Here is a 22,961-nt window from a genome sequence, read left to right on the forward strand (position 1 = left end):
CAAAACGTGCAGTACTTGAGTAAATGTACTTTGTTACTTTACACCACTGCTTCCAGCGACCATAAGCTTGAGTTATACCTAGCGATGCGCCGGACGGTGTCGCGCACGTACCGGGAAATATCCGATCTACAAGATCGCAACGCGTGGGCAGCGCGTCGCATTGTGAGCTTGTACATCGGATATTTATTTCCACCATTCTTTTGTATGAAGAAGTATATAGGGGGCTTAAGTGGTTAAAAACACAATTAGCAGCCCTCCTGCCACGTCAAAGTGAGAACCTACTGTACCGCTACTGTGGTTTCTGCTGCTTGTCTTCTTGCATCAGTGTCTGCCTGTACGAGCTTAGTGTGTGTGCAAGTTATAATATGCTCTCTGTCGGGTGGAAACCTCATTATGTCCAAAAAAGCAGTTTCTTCCAACTAAGACTCCTGGCCAAGGTAAAAGCCTACCTCACCCCTAAACAACTGGAAATGGCTATCCATGCCTTCATTTCTTCTAGGCTTGATTACTGCAACTGGTCTTATATTGGTGTTGAGCAGTCCGCACTCAGGCGCTTGCAGCTGGTCCGGCATGCGGCTGCCCGTCTCCTCACTGGCACAAAAAAGCGAGACCATATCTCTCCTGTCTTAGCTGCACTCCATTGGCTCCCTGTCTTATTTCAGAATTCATTTTAAGGTCCTTTTATTTTGTTTTTAACACATTGGGTGCCAGCATTTTTTCATAACAACTTACGTTTGGTGCCAGCATTCTCCCCATTGACTGCGCTTTGCTGTTTAAAGCTCTAGACTCCACGAGGAGCAAATCCATGTAAAAAAAAACATCCATTCATGTTGCGCGATGACCCTGGCTACAGCCTGGAACGATAACATTTCACTCGCGAGTTACAATGGGGGGGGATCGCGCATCGCGCATGACCGGTTTTCCCCACCGGAAACAGATTCGGAGATATAGGTGTTTTAAAGAAGGAAATAGACAGGAAGTGGATGGCAGCCATGTTTTTGTTTTTCCGGTGATCTATCTGGCCTATCCTTCTCAAGATCACAATGGGTACTCCCAGAGCTGCTCTAGCCCCGCCCGTGTGGAGAAAAACGAAAAAAACAAAAAGACATATTTCACGGTCTGGACCGTGTTCGGCACCGGACCGCTACTCTGCGCAAACACGGTTCAGACCGTGTTTGGCACCCGATGTGTTAATACCAGGTAGCTCTCTCCAGCGTCCCTGCATGGAACCAAATGGACCAGTGGTCCTGTACCCTTTCGCTCGCGGAGTAACAAATCGCTGTTGGAGGCGGTGCTGTGTGTGTGTCTGTGTATGAGGAGTCAAGTCAATAGTTTGTTTGGTGGCGACGACCATTATAAAAAAAATGTAATAGTTTGTTTGGTGGCAACGACCACACTTTTTTTTTTGTTCTGGAAGTCTCCCCATTGGCTTAAAGGATTGAAGGACCGCCAATGATGAAAAGGTCGCTAGAAAGTGTTGAAAAAGTGTCGAGAAAGTGTTGAGTAGTTGATCAGCAAGCAACCTGATAAAAATAGAATTTGGAGATAAGAGGTTTCAGCAACCATGTGCAATAATTAATGTACGTTTTGTGTGTGCTTGACACCGGCACTCTACCAAGTATAAATCAAGGCATTTTACAGTGTAATGTTGTGACAGCGCTGGCTAGTATACCATGCCAGGCTTATCAGAGGCAGATGTGGGTTTACGTTGTTGCCCTCACATATCCTCTTTCCTCTTTTCTTTCTCCCCCCTTCCATTCAGAAGCCCTTCTCATACTGTCAGTGGTGGAAAAAGTACTCAAATGTTTTACTTAACTCTTTGACTGCCCCGGACGGGAATTCCCGTCCGATGGCTCTATGGCTATCATGGCCAATGACGGAATGACGAAAATATGAAGAAAAAAAATTTTTTGGTCTTTTTTTTTTTTGGTTTATCTCAAAGGAACTAGGAGATAACGCTATCCAAAAAATTGCTGCTCCATTCACTTCAATGTTAAGAAACAAACAGAGGAAAAATGCACCTTTTTCCTGGCACTGGGATGACACAGTCTGAAATAAGTCTGGCAGTGAAAGAGTTAAGTGAAAGTATCAATACTGCAATATAGAAATGGTCTTGTTACAAGTAAAAGTCTGGGGTTCAAAATGTACTTAAACTACCAAAAGTAAAAAATACTCATTATGCAGAATGTCCCATTTCACAAGTTTTAAAATGTATACAAATCTTTTGAAAATAGCAGATCTACAAGCTCACAATGCGTCGCATCGCGACACATTGTGAGCTTGTAGATCGGCTATTTTCAAATGGCCTAAATGTATAATAGGGCCATTGTGGTTAATGTATGTTTTGTTATAATCAAAATCTTCAAAGTAACTAGTAACTTCTGTAAAGTTTTCAAATAATTGTAGTGGAGTAAAAGTACAACATTTGCCTCTGAGAGGTAGTGGAGTAGAAGTGAAAGTATTGGAATTTGGAAATACTCAAGTAAAGTACAAAAAAACTCAAAATTGTATTTAAAGGGATTCTAGGCAACTTCAGAGATCCAAAAAAGAAAACAAACTGTTGTCAAACACCCCCCCCCCCCCCCCCTCCTCATCAGCAGTTCGTTTCCCCGACCACCAGGGGGTGACGCAGGGGGGACCTCTGAACGGGCCATGCCGAAAATAGGTTGCTTTATTCGGATACAATGCTTGTCACTGCCCACCCCTGCCGGTTCTCTGAATTGTTATTTTTAAATAGGCTCTGTCATGATATATAAATTCTATCCAAACGATATCTTAAAAGTAAATTCCGCGCCTCAAAAAAGAAGTTTGAAAGTAAAAACACTGCAGAGAAAACAATGGCTGCCGTTCCATTTTTGTCGGCTGCACTCGGTTCCATTCAGTTTCACTCGGAACTCGCCGGACACGCAAGGACGCGCATGGACGCGCACGGACGCGCATGGACGCGCACGGACGCCACATGCGTGCGTTTCATTTACGTCCCGGACAGAGCCGGATACCCGGATGTCAAAACATAAACAGTAGGGAAAATATGGATTTCAGAAAGAGGACTGTGTTTCAATGCAGGAAAACACCCCAGCATCATTATATAGTGGCTGACAAAAAATGCTAAATTTATATATATAAATATTTTTTAATTTAGGCTTAAGAAGTTACCTAGAATCCCTTTAAGTACAGTACTTGAGTAAATGTACTTAGTTACTTTCCACCACTGGCCCTCACATATCCTTTCCCCCCCCCCCCCTTCCATTCAGAAGCTCTTCTCATACTGTACTGTTCAGACACTGCAGTCATCACACTGGTGTCTGCTTTCATCCGTGTCTGACAAGAGAGAGAGACAGTTTGTGTATTTTTCCACAACAAAAGGCCCTTTTATTTCATGTTTTATTTGTCTTCATACAAACTCTCTCTCTCTCTCTCTCTCTGCCTTTTCATTCTACTTGTCTTGATTCATCCTCTTGATTAAAAGATCTCTCTATCCTGCGGGCGAGAGAGAGAGAGAGAGAGAGAGAGAGGACATAATCACGCCTCTTTAAAACACTCCAGACGTTGCCTGTTCCTCGGCTAATTATTAACAAGGATACTGTTGGCTTTTTAACCCATTCAATCCGGGAGATCTACAAGCTCATAGTGCCGCGCTATGCGCTTGTAGATCTGCTATTTTAATTTTTTTTAATCGTGAAAGTGTGTGCAAATCTTTGAATGTCTTTTTCTTTTTAAAGCGAACATTTGTAAAATATGTTGTTCTAGGGACCCCCAGAAACAAAGGTTTGAGTTACAAAGATGTTCGCTTTAAAAAATATATATTCAAAGATTTGCACAAAATGTTCGCGATTTTTCAAAAATAGCAGATCTACAAGCTCATAGCGCGGCACTTTTGAGCTTGTATATCTGCTGTTTTTGAATAGCCAAAAGAAATCTTTAAAATGACAACGGAGGCGTTCCCGGTCTAAATGCATTAAGCCCTCAACTCCCTCACGGGGGCCTGTAGGGGCCTGTAAGGCGATCCTCCTCCTCGACTCCAGTGACAGCAACCAGTGAGGTTCTAAACCCTACTGTACCTGTACCATCCGTCTGAGTTATAGACCCGCCGTGTTTCATAATAATAACAAAGAGACACAAAAGGACCAGGTCTCCCCCGGGCGCTGCTGTACTCACTGCTCCTCATCTGGACTCTCACGTTGCCTTTTTCTTCAAAGCTATAGCGGTAGAACAACAACAATATTAACCCATCGAGGCCTGAGGTTCCGATTCTACTAAATGTCTTGTAAATCCCAGAAGTTTTCTGAAAGACGTATGTTTCTATATCAGTGGTGCTCAAACTTTTCCATTTCAAGGACCCCCAAAATGATATGTATTTGGCCGCGGACACCCATCTCAAAATATGTTGTTCCAGGGACCCCCCAGAAGCAAAGATTTGAGTAAAAAATGTTCGCTTTAAAAGAATACATATTCAAAGATTTGCACAAATTTTCTCGATTTAAAAAAAATTGCAGATCTACAAGCTCGTAGCGCGGCACTCGGTGCCGCGCTACGAGCTTGTATATCTGCTATTTTTTAATAGCTAAAGTGTAAAATAATGCTTTTTAGCTCTAATCAAAAAAGTGACACAGATGTGTTCCAGGTCTTAACTCTTACCCTGCCAGAGTTTTTTCAGAACAGTCTGTAGCCTCTGCCAGGGTTTTGACCGATTTTGGTACCTTTTCGCATAGCCACAAAATATTGTTCTCAAGTATGATTGATCCCCAGAAAATTTCTAATCACAGATGAGATTCAGGTGTGGTTTCACAAATGTCAACGAGGTCAATTTGACCTTGTTGTCATGTGTTGTTTGATGTTTGAAAATAGCTTAAAACCAGTAGTTTCAAACCAAAAAACATTGTGAATTGTTTGTCCGTTTCAATTTTAACATTGAAGTGGATGGAGCAGCAAATCTTTGGAAATTGTTATCTCCTTATTCGTTTGGAATATCGAAAAGGTGTCAATACTAAATAATTAGAAAATCTTTTTAGATTTTTTTTTTTTTTTTTTCAGGACGTTTTTAAACGTCTTTGGCAGGCAACAGCTAATTTCTCAAAGACGTTTATAAACGTCTTTGGCAGTTATAGAGTTAATGGGATAAAAGAGAAGCGGAGTGGCTGCCAGAGGGGTTCAGAAAAAAAGTCCATCCCTGTAAAACGGGATGGACACGCCCCTCTCTCTCTCCCCTCTCTCCCCTCTCCCCCCTCTCAGCCTCCCCTCTCTCCCCCCTCTCTCTCTCTCAAGCGTCGTCTTGATGTTTTTCAATCATGTTTATTTCGCCGCCGAAATTGGTCGTAAAAGTTAATGTGCCGAAACCGGCACAGCCTCGCTCAAAAGAGAAAACGATATTCTACCCCCTCCCCCCTTCACGATTATCCCTGTGAAGCCCCTTTCTAGTTCTTCCATCCTTTTCTCTTCGGCGGTGGAATAAGTGAAAGTACAAAAAGTGTCGGCGTCAGGAGAATACTTTGCAGCAGCAACCATGTGAAAAGTGCTCGTTGTTGCAGAATGGCCCCGTTTTCACCATCTTGTTATTGGATTGTAATTAGTGATGCGTTTGTGTGTTCATCACTTTAACGTTACAGCTGGTAAAGGTTTGATTGATTGATTGAGTACTTTATTAACAGTTTGCAAAGACAGGCACAGGGAAGTACAGTTCAATACAAGGTCTGTTAACCCATTAAGACCTGAAGCCGATTCTACATGTCTCCTAAATCTCAACAGTTTTCTGAAAAACGCATGTTTCTATATCAGTGGTGCTCAATCTTTTTCATGTCAAGGACCCCCAAAATTATATGTATTTGGCCGCGGACCCCCATCAAAATATGTTGTTCCAGGGACCCCCCCAGAAGCAAAGATTTTAGTTAAAAATGTTAGCTTTAAAAATATATATATTCAAAGATTTGCACACATTTTCACAATTTTTCAAAAATAGCAGATCTACAAGCTCGTAGCGCGGCACTCGGTGCCGCGCTATGAGCTTGTATATCTGCTATTTTTGAATAGCTAAAGTGTAAAATAATGCTTTTTAGCTCAAATCTAAAAATGACACAGTTCTAGGTCTTAATGGGTTAAGAGGATTTTAAACCCCGGAAAGCACTATGGCTGGTTTCCATTGGGGTCCTTTGTACTCAATTAATGTGTGTGTTTGTATTTAGATTGTAACTATAAACTAAATATGTCAAATAATGGGGTAACGGAGTAAAAAGTCCAATATTTGCCTCTGAGCTGTAATGGAGCAGTAGTATAAAGTATTTAAAAACAATGGTGAAGAGATTTGGTGTAGACATTTAGACCTGATTCTAAAAAACACCTTCTAAATCCTAACAGTTTTCTGAAAAACGTTTATTATATATCGTCTGTGTCGGGTGGAAACCTATTATTATTATTATTATTATTATTATTATTATTATTATTATTATTATTATTATTATTATTATTATTATTACAAAACACACATTAACCACTTCAGCACTTTATATACTTCGGCTATTTTCAAAAGATTTATATATACATTTTGAAGTCTTGTGAAATCACTGGTGTGTTTAGGGATGCCAAATTCCGCGTGACGAGTACTTTTACTTTTGATACTCTTAAGTATATTTCGATGCCAACACTTTTGTACTTTATAAGTACATTTTGAATTCCGGACTTTTATTTATACCATGTGGTATCAATACTTTTCCTTATGTAAAACAAAAATGTTCGTACTTTCCCCAACACTGCTAGTCTTTTTTGGCCTGTGGTTGGCAGGCAGCGTGTCCAGCTGTAGTGTTAGGTTGAATGTGAGGTTGTAATGACTCACCTTGTGGGACAGCTCTGTCAGGGCCAGTCATGCGTGGCGGGCAGGCTGGACAGCACACACAGTACACACAGTACAGCACACAGGCTGGACCCACAGTACAGCACACACACAGGGGGGAGGCAGGCTGGACACAGGGGGGATATTGTGTGTCCGACAGACAGTGTGGCCTCGTTGCCAAGACAACGCCGTGACTCAGTCAACACGTGGTGGTGGTGCATGGGGGGCCTCCTCCTCCTCCGCTGGTGGCTGGTTGGTTTCTCCTCCTCCTCCTCCTCCTCGGAGGGAGAAGTCACCTTTCTATGCTATTTTTTTTTTTGGGGGGGGGGGGGTGGGGGGGGCAACAAGTACATGTACATGTACTCAAGTACTGTACTTAACCCTTTAAGATCTGAGGACCCGATTCTAAAAACGGTTTTCTGAAAAACGTATGTTATACAGTGGTTCTCAAACGTTTTCATGTCGTGGACCCCCACAATTATGTTTTTGGCCGTGAACCCCCATCACAGAATATGTTGTGCCAGGGACCCCCCACACAAGCAAATATTTGAGTAAAAAAAATTGCTTTAAAAAATATATATATTCAAAGATTTGCACAAATTTTCACGATTTAAAAAAAAATAGCAGATCTACAAGCTCATAGCGTGTCGCTTTGTGCCACGCTATGAGCTGTGGATCTTTGCTAATAGCCTCCTTCCATCACAGGGTGGCTGGTTTGTCCTCTTCGCAGAGGAAAGTCACCTTTCTCCACTTTTCTGTTTTTTGGGGAAGGGGGGGGGGGGGGGTGGAGGCCTGGCAAGCACACACCCACCTGCTGGACGGTCACCTGACTCCGCCTCGGGCCAATCGCGGCGTCGGGAACAACAACGCGGTCACGGTCGAGTCGAGCGGGGGATCACACAGCCAGCCGCACGTCTTGCTCTGAAAAAGGGACTCGTTCTCCGACACAATGTCGTTAATAGCCTCGGGAAAGTGTTCTTCAAAAACATGCAATTTTTAGTTTGTCGCACTTCAAACTGGGTCATCTTCATTTCCCTCTTGTTACACTAACGCAGAGGAAGATTAAATGCAAAAAGGTCTCTTAAGGCACATTTCCTCCAGAGTAAAAGGCATAGTAATACTACTGCCATTCTGCATCTGTTTGGGATACATTGTAACCCATCTTGCTGATTGCGTCATACTTAATGATTCCAGTTTCTTTAATAAGGCCGATCTACACCAGACTTTGCGTGGCGCGTATGCGTGGCGCGAATGCGTGGCGCGTAGAGCGCGTTTGTTTAGATCCAATTGATATCAATGATAGCGGCTACACCAGGCGCGCGGATACGCGAGTCCCGCATACGCAGGCTTTAAAATAGGACTGGATCTAAAAGTGCGTGTGTGCGTATATGCGCGTGTGTGCGAAAAAAGTCTGGTGTGTTTCCACAGTTAGGATAAAGCCCTTGAGATGTACCATCTCGTTTTCGAGGGGGGTCCCGAATTTGCGTACTTGGTTGTCGGAAATAGGCGATCCACAAGCTCGCAGGGGTACGCGACACAGGCTCACAGCCAAATATAAATCGGTGGTCACAGCCAGGCTCCTTCTGCCTGTACTACTAGTGTAGTACTGTGATGAATGGATGTGATGCACCAGGGAGTTGCCGTAGTAAAGTACCTGTCCACCACCAGTGCATCTGTCATGTCCGAGTGTCCATACTAGGGTACAACGGCACCAGTTGTGTGGGGAGGAGTAATTGGCATAACGACTAAATTGGGAGTGGGAAAAAAGGATACAAAATGATGGACTAACTGGATCAATGTGATGATGATGATGATGTTCCTCTTCTCAACCACACAGGTACACATCTGCACAACTGGACTCATCGTGACTCCGCCCCCCAGCAGTCCTGTCACCACGGCGACCGTCTTCACGTTCCCGTCGGAGATGCAGGGCTACACGTCTATCCCAGTGGTAGGTGGAGACTAACCTATCTCCAGAAAATTGGAAATACTCCAGTAAAGTAAAAATAGCTCAAAACTGTACTTAAGTACAGTACTTGAGTAAATGTACTTAGTTACTTTAAACCACTGCTAGTTATAGTAACATACATACTCTACCATACAGATGTACTAGTTATAGTAACAAAATCCCCTTTAGAAACTCAGTTTGGTGTTGTCAGATGCTCGCCATGTCATGGGGATGAAAAGTTGCACAATGTCTTTGGCTTTGTCTGAAAATAGCTTATTAGCAAAATGTCAGAATTCATCACGTTAATGGCTCAGTCACTGGCTCAGTGTGAATGATAAATGCTGACACTGAGAACACACTTTTTTCTTTGCAAAAAACTTTTCTGATTAAGAGAAATACGTCGTGTGAGTGTGTGTGTGTGTGTGTGTGTGTGTGTGTGTGTGTGTTGGAATGCGGCGCTCCTGAATGAACAGGAATGTGTACACAAAAGGTCGGGCTCTCCGCTTCACTTGGGAACCTCTACTTGATGTTTTTGTACAGATGATTCCTCTAGCCTGCAGGCAATCTAATTATCTCAGCTCAGGCGTCATCGCTGAACCGAAACACACACACACACACACACACACACACACACACACACACACACACACACACACTCACACTGCGTTATGGAAGCTGTCCTCTGCTCTCCCATGCTTAGGTTGGCAACATCGTAGGTTTGTCTATTGGCCTTTGGGTATATACAGTGGCGTAAAGTAACTAAGTACATTTACTCAGTAGTAAGTATTTCCAATTGTCTATACTTTTACTTCTACTCAGTGGTGGAAAAAATACTCAAATGTTTTACTTAAGTAAAAGTATCAATACTGCAATGTAGAAGTACTCTGTTACAAGTAAAAGTCCAGAATTCAGAATTTACTTGAGTAAAAGTACAAAAGTATTGGTATCCAAATATACTTAAAGTAACAAAAGTAAAAGTACTAAAATGTTTGAAAATAGCAGATCTACAAGCTCACAACGCGCCGCGATGCGACGCGCTGTGAGCTTGTAGATCTGCTATTTTCAAATAACCTAGGTATAAAATAGGACTAAAGTGGTTAATGTATGTTTTATAATGTAATAATTTATATCTTCAAAGTAACTAGTTTCTAAAGTTTTCAAATAATTGTAGTGGAGTAAAAGTACAATATTTGCCTCTGAGATGTAGTGGAGTAGAAGTAAAAGTATAGACAATTGGAAATACTCCAGTAAAGTAAAAGTACCTCAAAAATGTACTGAAGTACAGTACTTGAGTAAATGTACTTACTGTAGTTACTTTACACCACTGCTTCTACTCCACTACATCTCAGAGGCAAATATTGTACTTTTACTCCACTACAATTATTTGAAAACCTTAGTTACTAGTTACTTTGCAGATATTCCCCCCAAGGACCCCTGGGGGTCCCCGGACCCCACTTTGAGAACCAATGGCTTAAACATTGTCCCTGTGCTCGTTGGAGCACAAACATCACAGAGGTTTGGATAGAACTACGATAGCGGGGCACGCCGCTCATTTTACGCCTCCTCTCCCCGGCCGCGTTCCTCTGGCCCCTGTGACGCTGGTGGTGGCACGGAGGGAAACCCGGAAACCCCGCCATTCGAGGGGGGAATCCGCCAGCAAGGCGGTACGGGCATGGTACCACGCTTTTTGCGGGTACCGCTCTGTCGGAACGTGGACAGACGTTTAGGTTTTCATATGGTACCAATTAAGAACACAACGCTGCCAACTGCATTTCATATGCAGCCACCAGGTCTCCTAGCAACAAACAAACAAACAAACAAACAAGCAAGCAAGTGTAGCAGGAGAGAGAGAGAGAGAGAGAGAGAGAGAGAGTCCCCAAGTTTTTCACAGAGAGGGGAGTCGGGGACAAGAGCCACCGCGTGCTTCCCCCTCGGTGTCAGCGAGGCCCGGAACGCATCTGAGGCATATTCAAAAATAGCAGATCTACAAGCTCGTAGCGCGGCACCAAGTGCTGTGCTACGAGCTTGTAGATCTGTTTTTTTTTATTATGAAAATGTGTGCAAATCTTACGTATAATATATATTTTTAAGCGAAAATGTGTAACTCAAATCTTTGATTCTGGGGATTCTACAAATGTCTTCTAAATCCTGAAAAAACGTACGTTGCTATAATATCAGTGGTTCTCAAACTTTTTCACGTCAAGGAGCCCCAAAAACGATGTATTTGGCCGCGGACCCTCCATCTCAAAATATTTTGTTCCAGGGACCCCCCAGAAGCAAAGATTTGAGTTAAAAATGTATATATATTCAAAGATTTTCACACATTTTCACGATTATATATATTTTTTTATAGCGGATCTACAAGCTCGTAGTGCGGCACTCGGTGCTGTGCAGAGCAAGCAGGAGAGAGAGAGTCCCCCCAAGTTTTTCACAGAGAGGCGAGTCGGGGACAAGAGCCACGCCGTGCTTCCCCCTCGGTGTCAGCGAGGCTAGAATGGAAGAGGCCAAGATGACAGATGATCCGTTTTTTTCTTTTCTCGCTCGCCATCGGGTTTCGATCCTTTTTACACAACACCTTTGTATCGGCTCTCTGAAAGCTCCTCTTTGTCCCCCCACGGCCTGACAGAAAGCCAATGATTGATTGTTGTGTAAATGTAAAGCCGCTCTTTAGTCTTTAGTTGTGTGCCAGTGTGTCACACACTGGAAATAGCAGATCTACAAGCTCGTTGTGAGCTTGTAGATCTGCTATTTTTGCTGCATGACATGCTACACACAACTAACGCAGTGCTTCTCAACGTTTTCATATCAAAATATATGTATTTGGCTGCGGACCTCCATTTCAAAAAGATTTTGTGCCAGGGATTAAAGAAAATAGCAGATCTACAAGCTCATAGCGCGGCAACGAGTGTCACACTATGAGCTTGTAGATCTGCTATTTTTGAATAGACAAAGTATAAAATAATGGTTAAAGTGGTTAAAATGATTGTGACGCTATATTAACACATCTTGCTGGGGACCCCCTGGTACCACCCCAAGGACCCCTGGGGGTCCCCGGACCCCACTTTGAGAACCAATGCGATAACGTATATCAAGCCCTTATTAACTGATTCACTGCCAATCACGTAGATCTACGCGAACCTATTTAAAGCCGCCACGTGCCAATCGCGTAGATCTACGCGTTTTTTTTTTTAATATATCTTTTTTCCAATTTGATCCAAAGACCAAGGAGATATGATTTTTCAAAGATCTAGACTCCTATCCACTTCCTTGTTAACTTAAAACTTAAAAATTCTGTATCTCGGCTCCTGAGTACTTTTTTTTTTTCAATGAAAAACTCTGGCACTGGCTAAAAAAATATGAAAATACCTCTGGCAGTTAACTCTTTGACTGCGGACGACGCGATAACGCGTCAAGTGCTACTTTGTCCAGTTGGCCGTCGACGCGTTCGACGCGCTTGACGCGCGTTCATTGTTTAATCTCTGATTGCGCTATGCTGCTTAATATTCAATGTTATTCTCGAGTTCCACTTACTTCACGGACATCTGCATCCGGTTTCATGGCCTGGATTCCGTTTCCGGTTTTTGATTTTTTTCCCCAGTCATTTTCGTCCAAAATAGGTAAATAAACGGGTTTTCACACGGTATAACGGACAAACGGACAGGTTCTCTTCTATAATCTATGGTCTGGGTGACGATCAGTCATCGCCGTCGTGTATCACATCGTAATTTTCGCCGCTCAAAACAATCTGGGACGACGTCACATCCGTTTTCATGTTTTTCCTTGTCTAATCTATCAAGAAGGGTGAGAGAGACCCAACGACATGATCAAGCTGTCATGTGCTGCTCTCTAGTGGCGGATTTGTGCTGGGTCTTTAAATTATGTGTCCTTAAATTATTTTCATGAGAAAAATTCAAAATATAAAAATAAAAAAACACGAAAATTGCTGGCACTGGGGGAGTACTTTATGAAAATACTCTGGCAGTCAAAGAGTTAATGGGTTAATATTGTACTTATTTTTTTTTCCCTACTCTATCCTCCCCCTTGCTTTTCTTACAGGACGCTCTCCCGCCGCCTCCGCCGCCGCCCCCGCAGTCGTCCTCCTCCTCCGGCGCCGCGTCCTCATTGGCCGCCGGGCAGAGGCCCTCCCCCAGCACGAGCGACCAAAGTGGCAGACAAAGACCCACAGTGTGAGTTACACCAGACAAAAGGCAAAGAAGAACAAAATGTGCTTCTTCTCCTTCTCTCCTACACTCTGCAACAACACACAACAACAACACTCTCATTAGCCATGCCGTGAGATGTCACATGTGCTTTCCTCAAACTCACCCCCCCCCCCCCCCCCCCCCCCAGGCTTAATTCATATTCACCTCCTCTCGCCCCCCCCCCCCCTCCCCTTTCCTCCAAGCTGTCAGAATGTGTGTATGTGTGTGTGCTCTCTCGTTCACCCCTGAACCCCTGACCCTCTCACCCTTCCCCTCATTACTCCTGTGAGTCCACACACACACACACACACACACACACACACACACACACACACACACACACACACACACACACACACCTGATGAGAATTGGATCCGCTCGACGCCTTGCACTTGTGTTCCTGGACCTCTTCTGTCTGTCGGGATTTTGCTCAACTAGTCCCTTCAGAGTGTGTGTGTGTGTGTGTGTGTGTGTGTGTGTGTGTGTGTGTGTGTGTGCGTGTGCGTGTGCGCACGTCTGCAGCTTCAGAAACAGGCGTTCTGTCCCTTCAGTGTGTGTGTGTGTGTGTGTGCACGTCTGCAGCTTCAGAAACAGGCGTTCTGTCCCTTCAGTGTGTGTGTGTGTGTGTGTGTGTGCACGTCTGCAGCTTCAGAAACAGGCGTTCTGTCCCTTCAGTGTGTGTGTGTGTGTGCGAGTGTGTCCCTGTAGTGTGTGTGTGTGTGTCCCTATAGCTTTAAGAACAGGCGTTTCACGTGACATACAGAAACAGAAATAAGGTCATATACAAACCCATATGAATAACATAGCAGCTTACTGTATGGATGCTCTTCTCTCTGGGTATGCTGTTTGTCCCATTTAAAGAAATACACTGTCAACTTATACTCCCAGAATGTACAAATGCCATTCAACTCAGAGAATGTACAAATGTAACCAAATGGACCCGTAAGGGTCCATTTGGTTACATTTGTACATTCTCCCCCCTTAACGCCCTTAACGCCCCGACATATCCCGAGTTTTTCCCGAGTACCCTCAGTGCCAGCACGAGAAATCCCGAGTTTTTACTTTTGACTGTGGTCGCGCTATTCTGTGTATTTTTCATGATCACTTTCGCTTCCTGACTACATCAGACTCACCCGGAGCCGGATGTAAAAAAAAAATTTCATTTCCGGGTCACGTTGTTTTTCGGCCAGAATAGGGAAAGTCACGGTTTTTCACACGGTATAAAAAGCGAACGGAGAGGTCCACGTCTACTCTCTTTGGTCTGGGTGACGATCAGTCATCGTAGTCGTGTATCGCATCGTAATTTAGCCCGATCAACGATTATCAAAAATGTCAACATCCGGTTCTGACCGGATATGACGTGAGCCTGTTTGGGAGGGGGTGAGTGAGCCAGCGAGATCATCAATGTGTCGATTTGTTGCTCTCTACTGGTAGAACTGTATTATGGGTTTAAAACCCCAATCAGATCATTTATTTGAATGAAAAATTACAAAATTACAAAATTAAAAAAAACACAAATTCCTGGCAGTTTGGGAGTACTTTATGAAAATACTCTTGGCACTGAAAGAGTTAAGGAATTCCCCACAAGCATACATAGCAAAAATCTTGTGTGTTTGCGTTTTAATCGTCAAGTACACATCACACTGTAATAGAATACACTACTTTTCCCAAATGTTACACGTTATGACCAAAACACAAAGACAACAGAGTGAATAGAACGGTGCACAGTTAAAAAAAATCCTCAGTGTTCATTTAACCCTGTGTGGTGGGCGACGACACAAGAACAACAGCACTAACGTAGAGGGACCCTGAGGTGAGAGCAGGGGGTTCAGTTCGGGCGGAGACGAACCCTATGACGTTTCCAGTCGATCACCCTGGCTTAATAGTGGGTCCCAGAGTGCTGTGATAGCAGTCTCTGCATGGATAACACAGAGTCTGTGATAGTAGTCTCTGCATGGATAACACACAGTCTGTGATAGTAGTCTCTGCATGGATAACACACAGTCTGTGATAGTAGTCTCTGCATGGATAACACACAGTCTGTGACAGCAGTCTCTGCACGGATAACACACAGTCTGTGATAGCAGTCTCTGCATGGATAACACACAGTCTGTGATAGCAGTCTCTGCATGGATAACACACAGTCTGTGACAGCAGTCTCTGCACGGATAACACACAGTCTGTGATAGCAGTCTCTGCACGGATAACACACAGTCTGTGATAGCAGTCTCTGCACGGATAACACACAGTCTGTGATAGCAGTCTCTGCACGGATAACACACAGTCTGTGACGCTCTCATTTTTCAGCTTTCTGGAGAGCGATGTTGGCTTTGTGCGTACAGGCCGATCACACGTGGTTTCTCCCCTTAACACATTGACTGCCAATCACGTAGATCTACGCGAACCTCCGCAAAGCCGCCACGTGCCAATCACGTAGATCTACGTGAAGTGAAAAAAAAAAAAAAAAAATTATTTTTCCAATGAAAAACTCTGGCACTGGCTAAAAAAATATGAAAATAATTCTGGCAGTTAATGTGTTAACCAGCGTTCGTGATCTCTCAGGATCTGTAGCCGCCTCTCTCCCATCGTTGTGATTTAACTATGTAATTGTGTTTCTGTCATTGGAACATTATGAATAAAATTACATTTCAGTTTTTAGGTTTCATAGGGCAGATCATGTCAAATAACTTGCATAATTTGATAACTTTATACTTATAAAATCTACAAGCTCTTGAGCTTGTAGATATGAAATAATGTAAATTATACATGATTTGAACATGCATGGTACATTATCAGACCTACATTTACCCTTCAACTTATTGTTTATGCCATAATGACTGTCCTATCCACAGGTTTTGTAGCGATTGTTGAAATATTAGGCCTCAAATGTCCAAGCATGTTCACATACTTTACCCTATTTCAGACCATTTTCCAATTAACCCATTGATACCTGGAACGCATCTGTGTCACTTTAGATGTCTTTAGGCTATTCAAAAATAGCAGATCTACAAGTTCATAGCACGGCACCGAGTGCCGTGCTATGAACTTGTAGATCTGCTATTTTTGAAAAATCGAGGAAAAAAAAATTTGGGTTTTTTTTTCCAATTTTTTTTTAGGATTTAGAAGACATTTCTAGAATCTTCTCAGGTCTTAATGGGTTAAAGCATTTTTTATTTTGTGAAGAAAATAACCAATGTAACATTGAGGTGCCCAGACCTCTCAGGTGCACACTGCACACTCTTCCAGTTACCATTTTGTCAATTAGCCCCGACAGCAAGAAATACCGCGACAGGTTTTCTCTCGACTGCAAACAAGGTTGTGGTGTTGTTCATGTGGCGTCTGCTCGCTGGTAAAAATGTCATCCTCACACACCGGCTAATGTGACTTTATACGTTAGTACGTTTTGTAATGGAATTAGACAATATAACATGGGCTTTGGCCTTAACATTCTGTGGTCTCACAGTAATGGTAGCCGACAGTGCATGCAGCATGCCTACCTCATGCACTTAGCTGCATACAAGCTCTCAACAACGTCGTTTATTTCAGTGAGATGAGATCTGGTGTAGAGGGGAAAGGGGAGGGGGGGCCTACTAGCATAGAGTCACATTGGGGAACCCCCAGTCAACAAAATATTTGTCACGAAATATGTTATTTAGTGACTTGGCACTTATAACAAATTCAGTGTTAAGTTAAATTGGTCCTACTTGTGTATACTAGTAGCTTACCTGTTGTCAACCACTAGCTATACTGTGTCGCTAGTTTGATTTTAGCTGAAGAATTGTGCTGCATGAATCGTATACACACACACACACACACACACACACACACAGGTTTGTATTACTAAAAGCAAAAAGAATTGCAGATCTATAAGCTCACAACGTATAGCGATGCCACGTGTTGTGAGCTTGTAGACTCTAGCAAGCAGCCAAGTAAAAATCAGGCATAATTCTAACCCCTTAACCTAAGGGCCCTATCTTGCCGCCTTACCTCAACATTTTAAAATAGTGAAAATCTACATCGACACGATGTGAGCTTGTAGATCGGCTATTAGATCTTTTCCTAATTGTAAGCCTAACCCTAAACATCTTCTTTATTTGTTTTACTGTACCATAAAACAACCCTTTCTCTTGTAAGGACCAAGAAATTCTACTATCTTCTTTTTGGGTCATTTGGACCTCACAAATATAGTAATACAAGTACACATACACATACACATTCACACACACACACACACACACACACACACACACACACACACACACACACACACACACACACACACACACACACACACACACACACACATCATTCCCCGCCGTTGTAATGGTGACCACACACTGTGTGATGTTGACCATCTTAGTGGCATGCCAGGCCAAGTTTCCACACGTGACAGTAAACACACGTGTAAAGCGTCTTGGGTCGCTCACAGGGTCAAGGGCCGTCCATGGTCCAGGGTCCCAAAATTCAAGGCATCGTTCGTGCTGCCTGGCTGGTTGCTACGATGACAGTCATGCAAGATCGTTATTATCACGGCTTCCAACACGTTCCAAAAATAATGGGTAATGTCATTGTTTGTGTCAACGGAAACTCATTTGTAAGCTCCCCCTTTCCGAACAAATAACTCCACACTTTTGCGGGTTAAAGCAGGGGGGCATCAATCACCATCTGCTAGTCGATGTGCAGACAGTTTAGTGAAAAATGGCTTTATTACCAGCCTCTCCTTGGAGGCTTGCCAACCCGTGTTGTGCTTCTGCCAAGTCGAGACCTGCTCCAAGTCCTCCTTTTCTTTTTCTTTCTTCTTTTGTTTTCTCAAGGCAAAACATTGACCGCCGTGGGGGGGGGGGGGGATTCATCTGATTATCCCAAAATAATCAGACTAATTCAAGATTAAGATTGGGACGCTTCAAGATTATTCGATTAATCGACTCACACAGTGTCGCACAGGACACTACTGCTTTTTTAGTTGTAAAAGATGTGTGTGTGTGTGTGTGTGTGTATGTGTGCGCACGCACACGTGTGCTGAGCCAGCCTGTGTGTGTGTGTGTGCATGTGTTGCACTGTCACCTGTTTGTGTCTAATTAGTGTAACCGGTTGCATCTTTGTGTTGCAATCAGCTGCAGCTGTTGATGCCGTGCTCATACATACAGACATACGGACATACAGACATATACGGACAAACACACTCGGTCACTTGTTGGAGCGGCTGGCACCGCTCAAAAGCGGCAAAAGTAGCAGATCAACAGAGCTTGTAGATCTGCTACTTTTGATTCTTTTGTGTGACGCTGTAGTATGATCACGCAGGGCGTTAATTTATGAAAAAAACACAAAAAGTAAAAATATGGAGATAAGAGATTTCTGCCCGACGGCAACGATATGCAATGAACTTCTTAGTGTGTCTGTGTGTGTGTGTGTGTGTGTGCACGCAGCGTGCGTGTGTGTGTGTGCGTGCATGCATGCGTGCGTCGATTCAAGGAGTTTCCCCTTCGCCATCAGCAACAGAGCCGTGCTACTAAGTACAAAGGCGGTGCCGGGGCTCCAGCGGCTGACAACCCTTCCGTTTTTTCCCCAGGTTTTCTAACTTAATTCGATCTCCCAGGGAGCCCCTGTGATCTGACTTCCCCTGTTAATTTACATTTCTGAGCCATTCATTTCTGGTTAATTACAGCGTACAAGGGAACCATGGGGAGGCTCAGCCCGGCTAATGTGCACAGAATTACCAAACCATGTGACACAAGGCCTTGAGCCGGTGTTGGACTCGACATCACATCTCCCCTCGCCCCCCTAAACCCTCCTCTGTTCACCGGCTCTGCTTACTATTCCCCAGCCAGTGGTGGAGGAAGTACTCTGTGTTAAAAAAATACTCTAAAAAATACTATTGACAGTCTAGACCTTTTAGCAGACGCTCTTAATCCAGAGACACTTACAGTAAGCAAGGTAAACACGAGGTAAGTTAACACATCAAATGCATAGAGATCCTAATCTAGGGTCATAGGCAGTGGTGGAAAAAGTACTCACGTTTTGTACTTGAGTAAAAGTATCAATGTAGCAATGTAGAAATACTCTGTTACAAGTAAAAGTCCGGTATTCAAAATGTACTTGAGTAAAAGTACAAAGGTATTCGCATTAAAATATACTTAAGAACTGAACGTAAAAGTAGTCATTTTGTAGACTGTCTCATTTCACAAGTTTCCAAATGTATAAAAGTGCTTTGAAAATAGCAGATCTACAAGCTCACAACGCGTCGCAAAGCGACACGTTGTGAGCTTATAGATCGGCTATTTTCAAATAGCCTAAGTATGCATAGGGCTGAAGTGGTTAATGTATGTTTTGTAATGATTTTTTTTTTCTTCAAATAATTGTAGTGGAGTAAAAGTACAATGTTTGCCTCTGAGATTTAGTGGCGTAAAAGTATTGAGAATTGGAAGTACTCAAAAAAGTAAGTACCTAAAAATGTTACTTAAGTACAGTACTTGAGTAAATGTACTTTACACCAATGTTACTTTACACTACTGATCATAGGTAAACCAAGAACCTATCATCAGTCTAAATCACTGGTTCTCAAGCCTTTTCATCTCAAGGACCCCCAAATTGATATGTATTTAGCCACGGACCCCCATCTGAAAAGGGGGTTTCAGGCATAGATATTAGAAACCTAGATACCTCATTGGCCTCTGCAGTTCATTGGGGCGACTTGTATCGCAATACACGGCGGCACTTCCGTCTTCCGCAGGGAACCTGTCACTCAAAGTGACTACTGGCCAATCACAGCGCTCACAGTGCGTTGACTACTGGCCAATCACAGTGCGTCTTTTCCGGGACTTGTCAGTGCAATGGTTCTCAACCAGTGGTCCGGGAACCACCAGTGGTCCTTGGGGGGGTTCCAGGTGGTACCCAGCTAAATGATGGAGAGTTGATAACCAAATGGACCCTTATAGATCTTTAAATCTTGAGTATAACATTTCACACTGTCAAGAGTCAAATTGTTAAACATCTGCATTACTTACTAAACAAGTACACAATTAGAGAACGTAAACAATTGTTATTTTGACAACATCTTATCGAACGATAACATATTCTATGTTTTGGGTGTGAGAGGCTAAAGCTTATCAAACGGTGTTCCGTGACTCAAATGCTGAATAAATAATGGACCTTGATATGAAAAAGGACCATGTCTCTTATTTGTATTTCACAAATAGAGTGTGGAGTTTGCCAAGTTCCAACTAACTAGATGCTGCGCACAGCTGCTGCCTCTTAAAGGGTTAAAAGCTGGGTTACAAAATGACCCGCCCCCACCTGCCTCTGATTGGCCTACCGAACTTCCGCGTGTGTGACGCACACGGCAGCCCTGCGGAAGCAGGAAGCGCGCCCGAGATACACACGCTTCAGAGCCGAATGAGGCGTCTACCTTTATATGTCTATGGTTTCAGGGACCTCCCCAGAAGAGAAGATTTATGTTAAAGAAAATGCAAAAAATAGCAGATGTACAAGCTCTCAGCGGGGCACAACATGACGCGCTGTGAGCTTGTAGATCTGCTGTTTTTGAATAATGATCGTGAACCACTGGTCTAAACAGTATAATATCAACAACAACAAAAAATCTGTACATTGAAACTATACAAACTATACTATAGGATGCCAGGTCGACAAATAAACCTGCCATCTGACTAAATAACATGCTATCTAAATGACATTTTGACCTTTGCATAAGACTGCATGGCCGTCACGCTCACAAGTAAAAGTCCTGCATTCAAAATGTTACTTAAGTCAAAGTTCAAAAGTATTATCATCAAAATATAGTAAAGTAAAAGTAGTCATTCTGCAGAATGCCCATTTCAGAATCATATATACGTATATCGTGTTATTTGATTCTAATCATTGATCATTAACCAATTAAGCCTTATTTCACACTTTGTCAATTTGAAAATAGACGATCTACAAGCTCACAACGCATCAGGGTGCCTTGTGAGTTTGTAGATCTGCTATTTTCAAAACGTTTACAAGATTTCTGTTGAAATTGTACTCAAGTGTACAGTACTAGAGTACATGAATTACTTGACATCGCCGCTTCCAGCCACACCACCAGCTTCTTCTAATACAAGCCTTTAAATTAAAAACAGCAGTATGGTGTTTCCATGGACTCCAGTATGTTCCCCCTAATTCAGCGACATAATTGAAATGTTGGCAAACTTGTCCTCATAAACTGATAACATCTGTTCTGTCAGATGAATACGTCAATACATAAAGCCTTCCTGTCAGCACAGTATGTGTTGAAAAGTTTAGGCTGTTTTTTTCTTTCTTTCTTTCTGCTAGTAGAGCCACTGAGAATAATGCAAGCAAAACACTATTCAATTAACCCATTAAGGCCGGGAATGCATCGGTCATTCATTTTAGCATTTTAGCAAATCTTTGAATATATATTATTTTAAAAGTAATTTTTTTACTCAAATCTTTGCATCTTGGGGTCCCTGGAACAAGATATTTTGTGAAGTGGAGGGGGGGGGGGGGGCGGCAAAATACATATAATTCTGGGGGTCCTTGACATGAAAAGGTTTTGAGCACCACTGACATACTGTAGCAACAGACGTTTTTTCAGAAAACCGTTAGGATTTAGAAGACTTCTAGAATCTGCCTCAGGTCTTAACTGATTCACTGCCAATCACGTAGATCTACGCGAACCTATTTAAAGCCGCCACGTGCCAATCGCGTAGATCTACGTGAAGTGAAAAAAGTGTTTTTTTTTTTTTTTTTTTTTAAACAATTTGACCCAAAGACCAAGGAGATATGATTAGTCAAAGATCTAGACTCCTATCCACTTCCTTGTTAACTTAAAACTTAAAAAAAATGTATTTCGGCTCCTGAGTACTTTATTTTTTTCAATAAAAAACTCTGGCACTGGCTAAAAAAATATGAAAATACCTCTGGCAGTTAATGGGTTAATGGGCTAATAGCATTAAAACGTTGCTGCTGTGAGCCAAGTGAAACAGTTCCCCAAATATCTTTATCACAAGTTTGGGTGAATTGTTTTGCACCACGTTCAGTGTCGATTCAAAGTCACGTTATTACTCCAAAACTGAGGAGAATGGCTACAACAATAATATAGCCTGGTTCCAGACGAATCTGCCTTCGCAAAATTGCATCGCACTTTAGCCCTCGGCAGATTAGGTCTGGCCCCCCTCCATAGAGATTCAATTTCTCTCCCTCCGCAGTTGTGCGGAACCAACCAGGGCCCAGTATCCAAATGTGGGCGGGCTTATCACCTTATTTGGAGCAATGACGTACAAGGAAGCACTGCTCTGATTGGTTCGTGAACAAGGAAGCACTGCTCTGATTGGTTTAGGTATAACCAATAGAGTCCGTTTGGATCTTTTTGTAACCGCCCCTTGGAAAAAAATCTATCGTTGATAGGGACCAGACTAATATCCACGCAGTGTGTCGTGTGATATTGTCTGGCCACGCGAGGCTAGCAATAATACAACTACTCTATGGCAGAACCCTCATGTATAAGTGTATTCTTTGGGTTTGTTTTGTCTCTAATTTGTCATTGCGTTTGTAATGCAAGCATACAGTAGTATGTACTGTAAGTATGGATGTAAATATTCATCTTAGATCCTCTTGACCAGGTGTTCCAAACTTTTCCATGCCAAGGATCCACCCCTAGCCATAACCTCTCACTAGTGAAATGGCAAAAATGAAAATCTATCTACAAGCTCACTATATGTCGGGCTGTGAGCTATGCGGCCTTCAAATCCAGCCCTATATTGCGCTGATCAGAGCAATGGTCACCAGTTCTGGCCATTTGAAGTGTTAAACACTGCTGTAGTGCCCCATGTGTGTGAAATGTAGTTGTTTGACTGTGTGACTATTTTCATGGCAGACCCCTGAACAGCGTTTGTGCCAAGTTTGGCACCTGGGGGCCACATGGGGGCCCCTGGTGTGGCTATTCTTGGCAAGTTTTGACATTAATGACATGGCAAAAATCGGGACGCC

General features: G+C 43.0%; 1 protein-coding gene across 1 annotated transcript in view; it reads left to right on the top strand.

Moving 5' to 3' along the window:
* sh3rf1 (SH3 domain containing ring finger 1) overlaps positions 1–22,961 on the top strand; it is a 101,152-nt gene that overhangs the window by 60,759 nt on the left and 17,432 nt on the right. The window contains exons 6-7 of the mRNA XM_080431324.1: positions 8,661–8,774; positions 12,828–12,958. Coding sequence (XP_080287450.1) covers positions 8,661–8,774; positions 12,828–12,958 — 245 coding nt within the window. The remainder of the gene's footprint in view (positions 1–8,660; positions 8,775–12,827; positions 12,959–22,961) is intronic.

The sequence above is a fragment of the Gymnoscopelus braueri genome, assembly GCF_963280865.1.
Source record: "Gymnoscopelus braueri genome assembly, chromosome: 6".
Lineage (NCBI taxonomy): Eukaryota > Metazoa > Chordata > Actinopteri > Myctophiformes > Myctophidae > Gymnoscopelus > Gymnoscopelus braueri.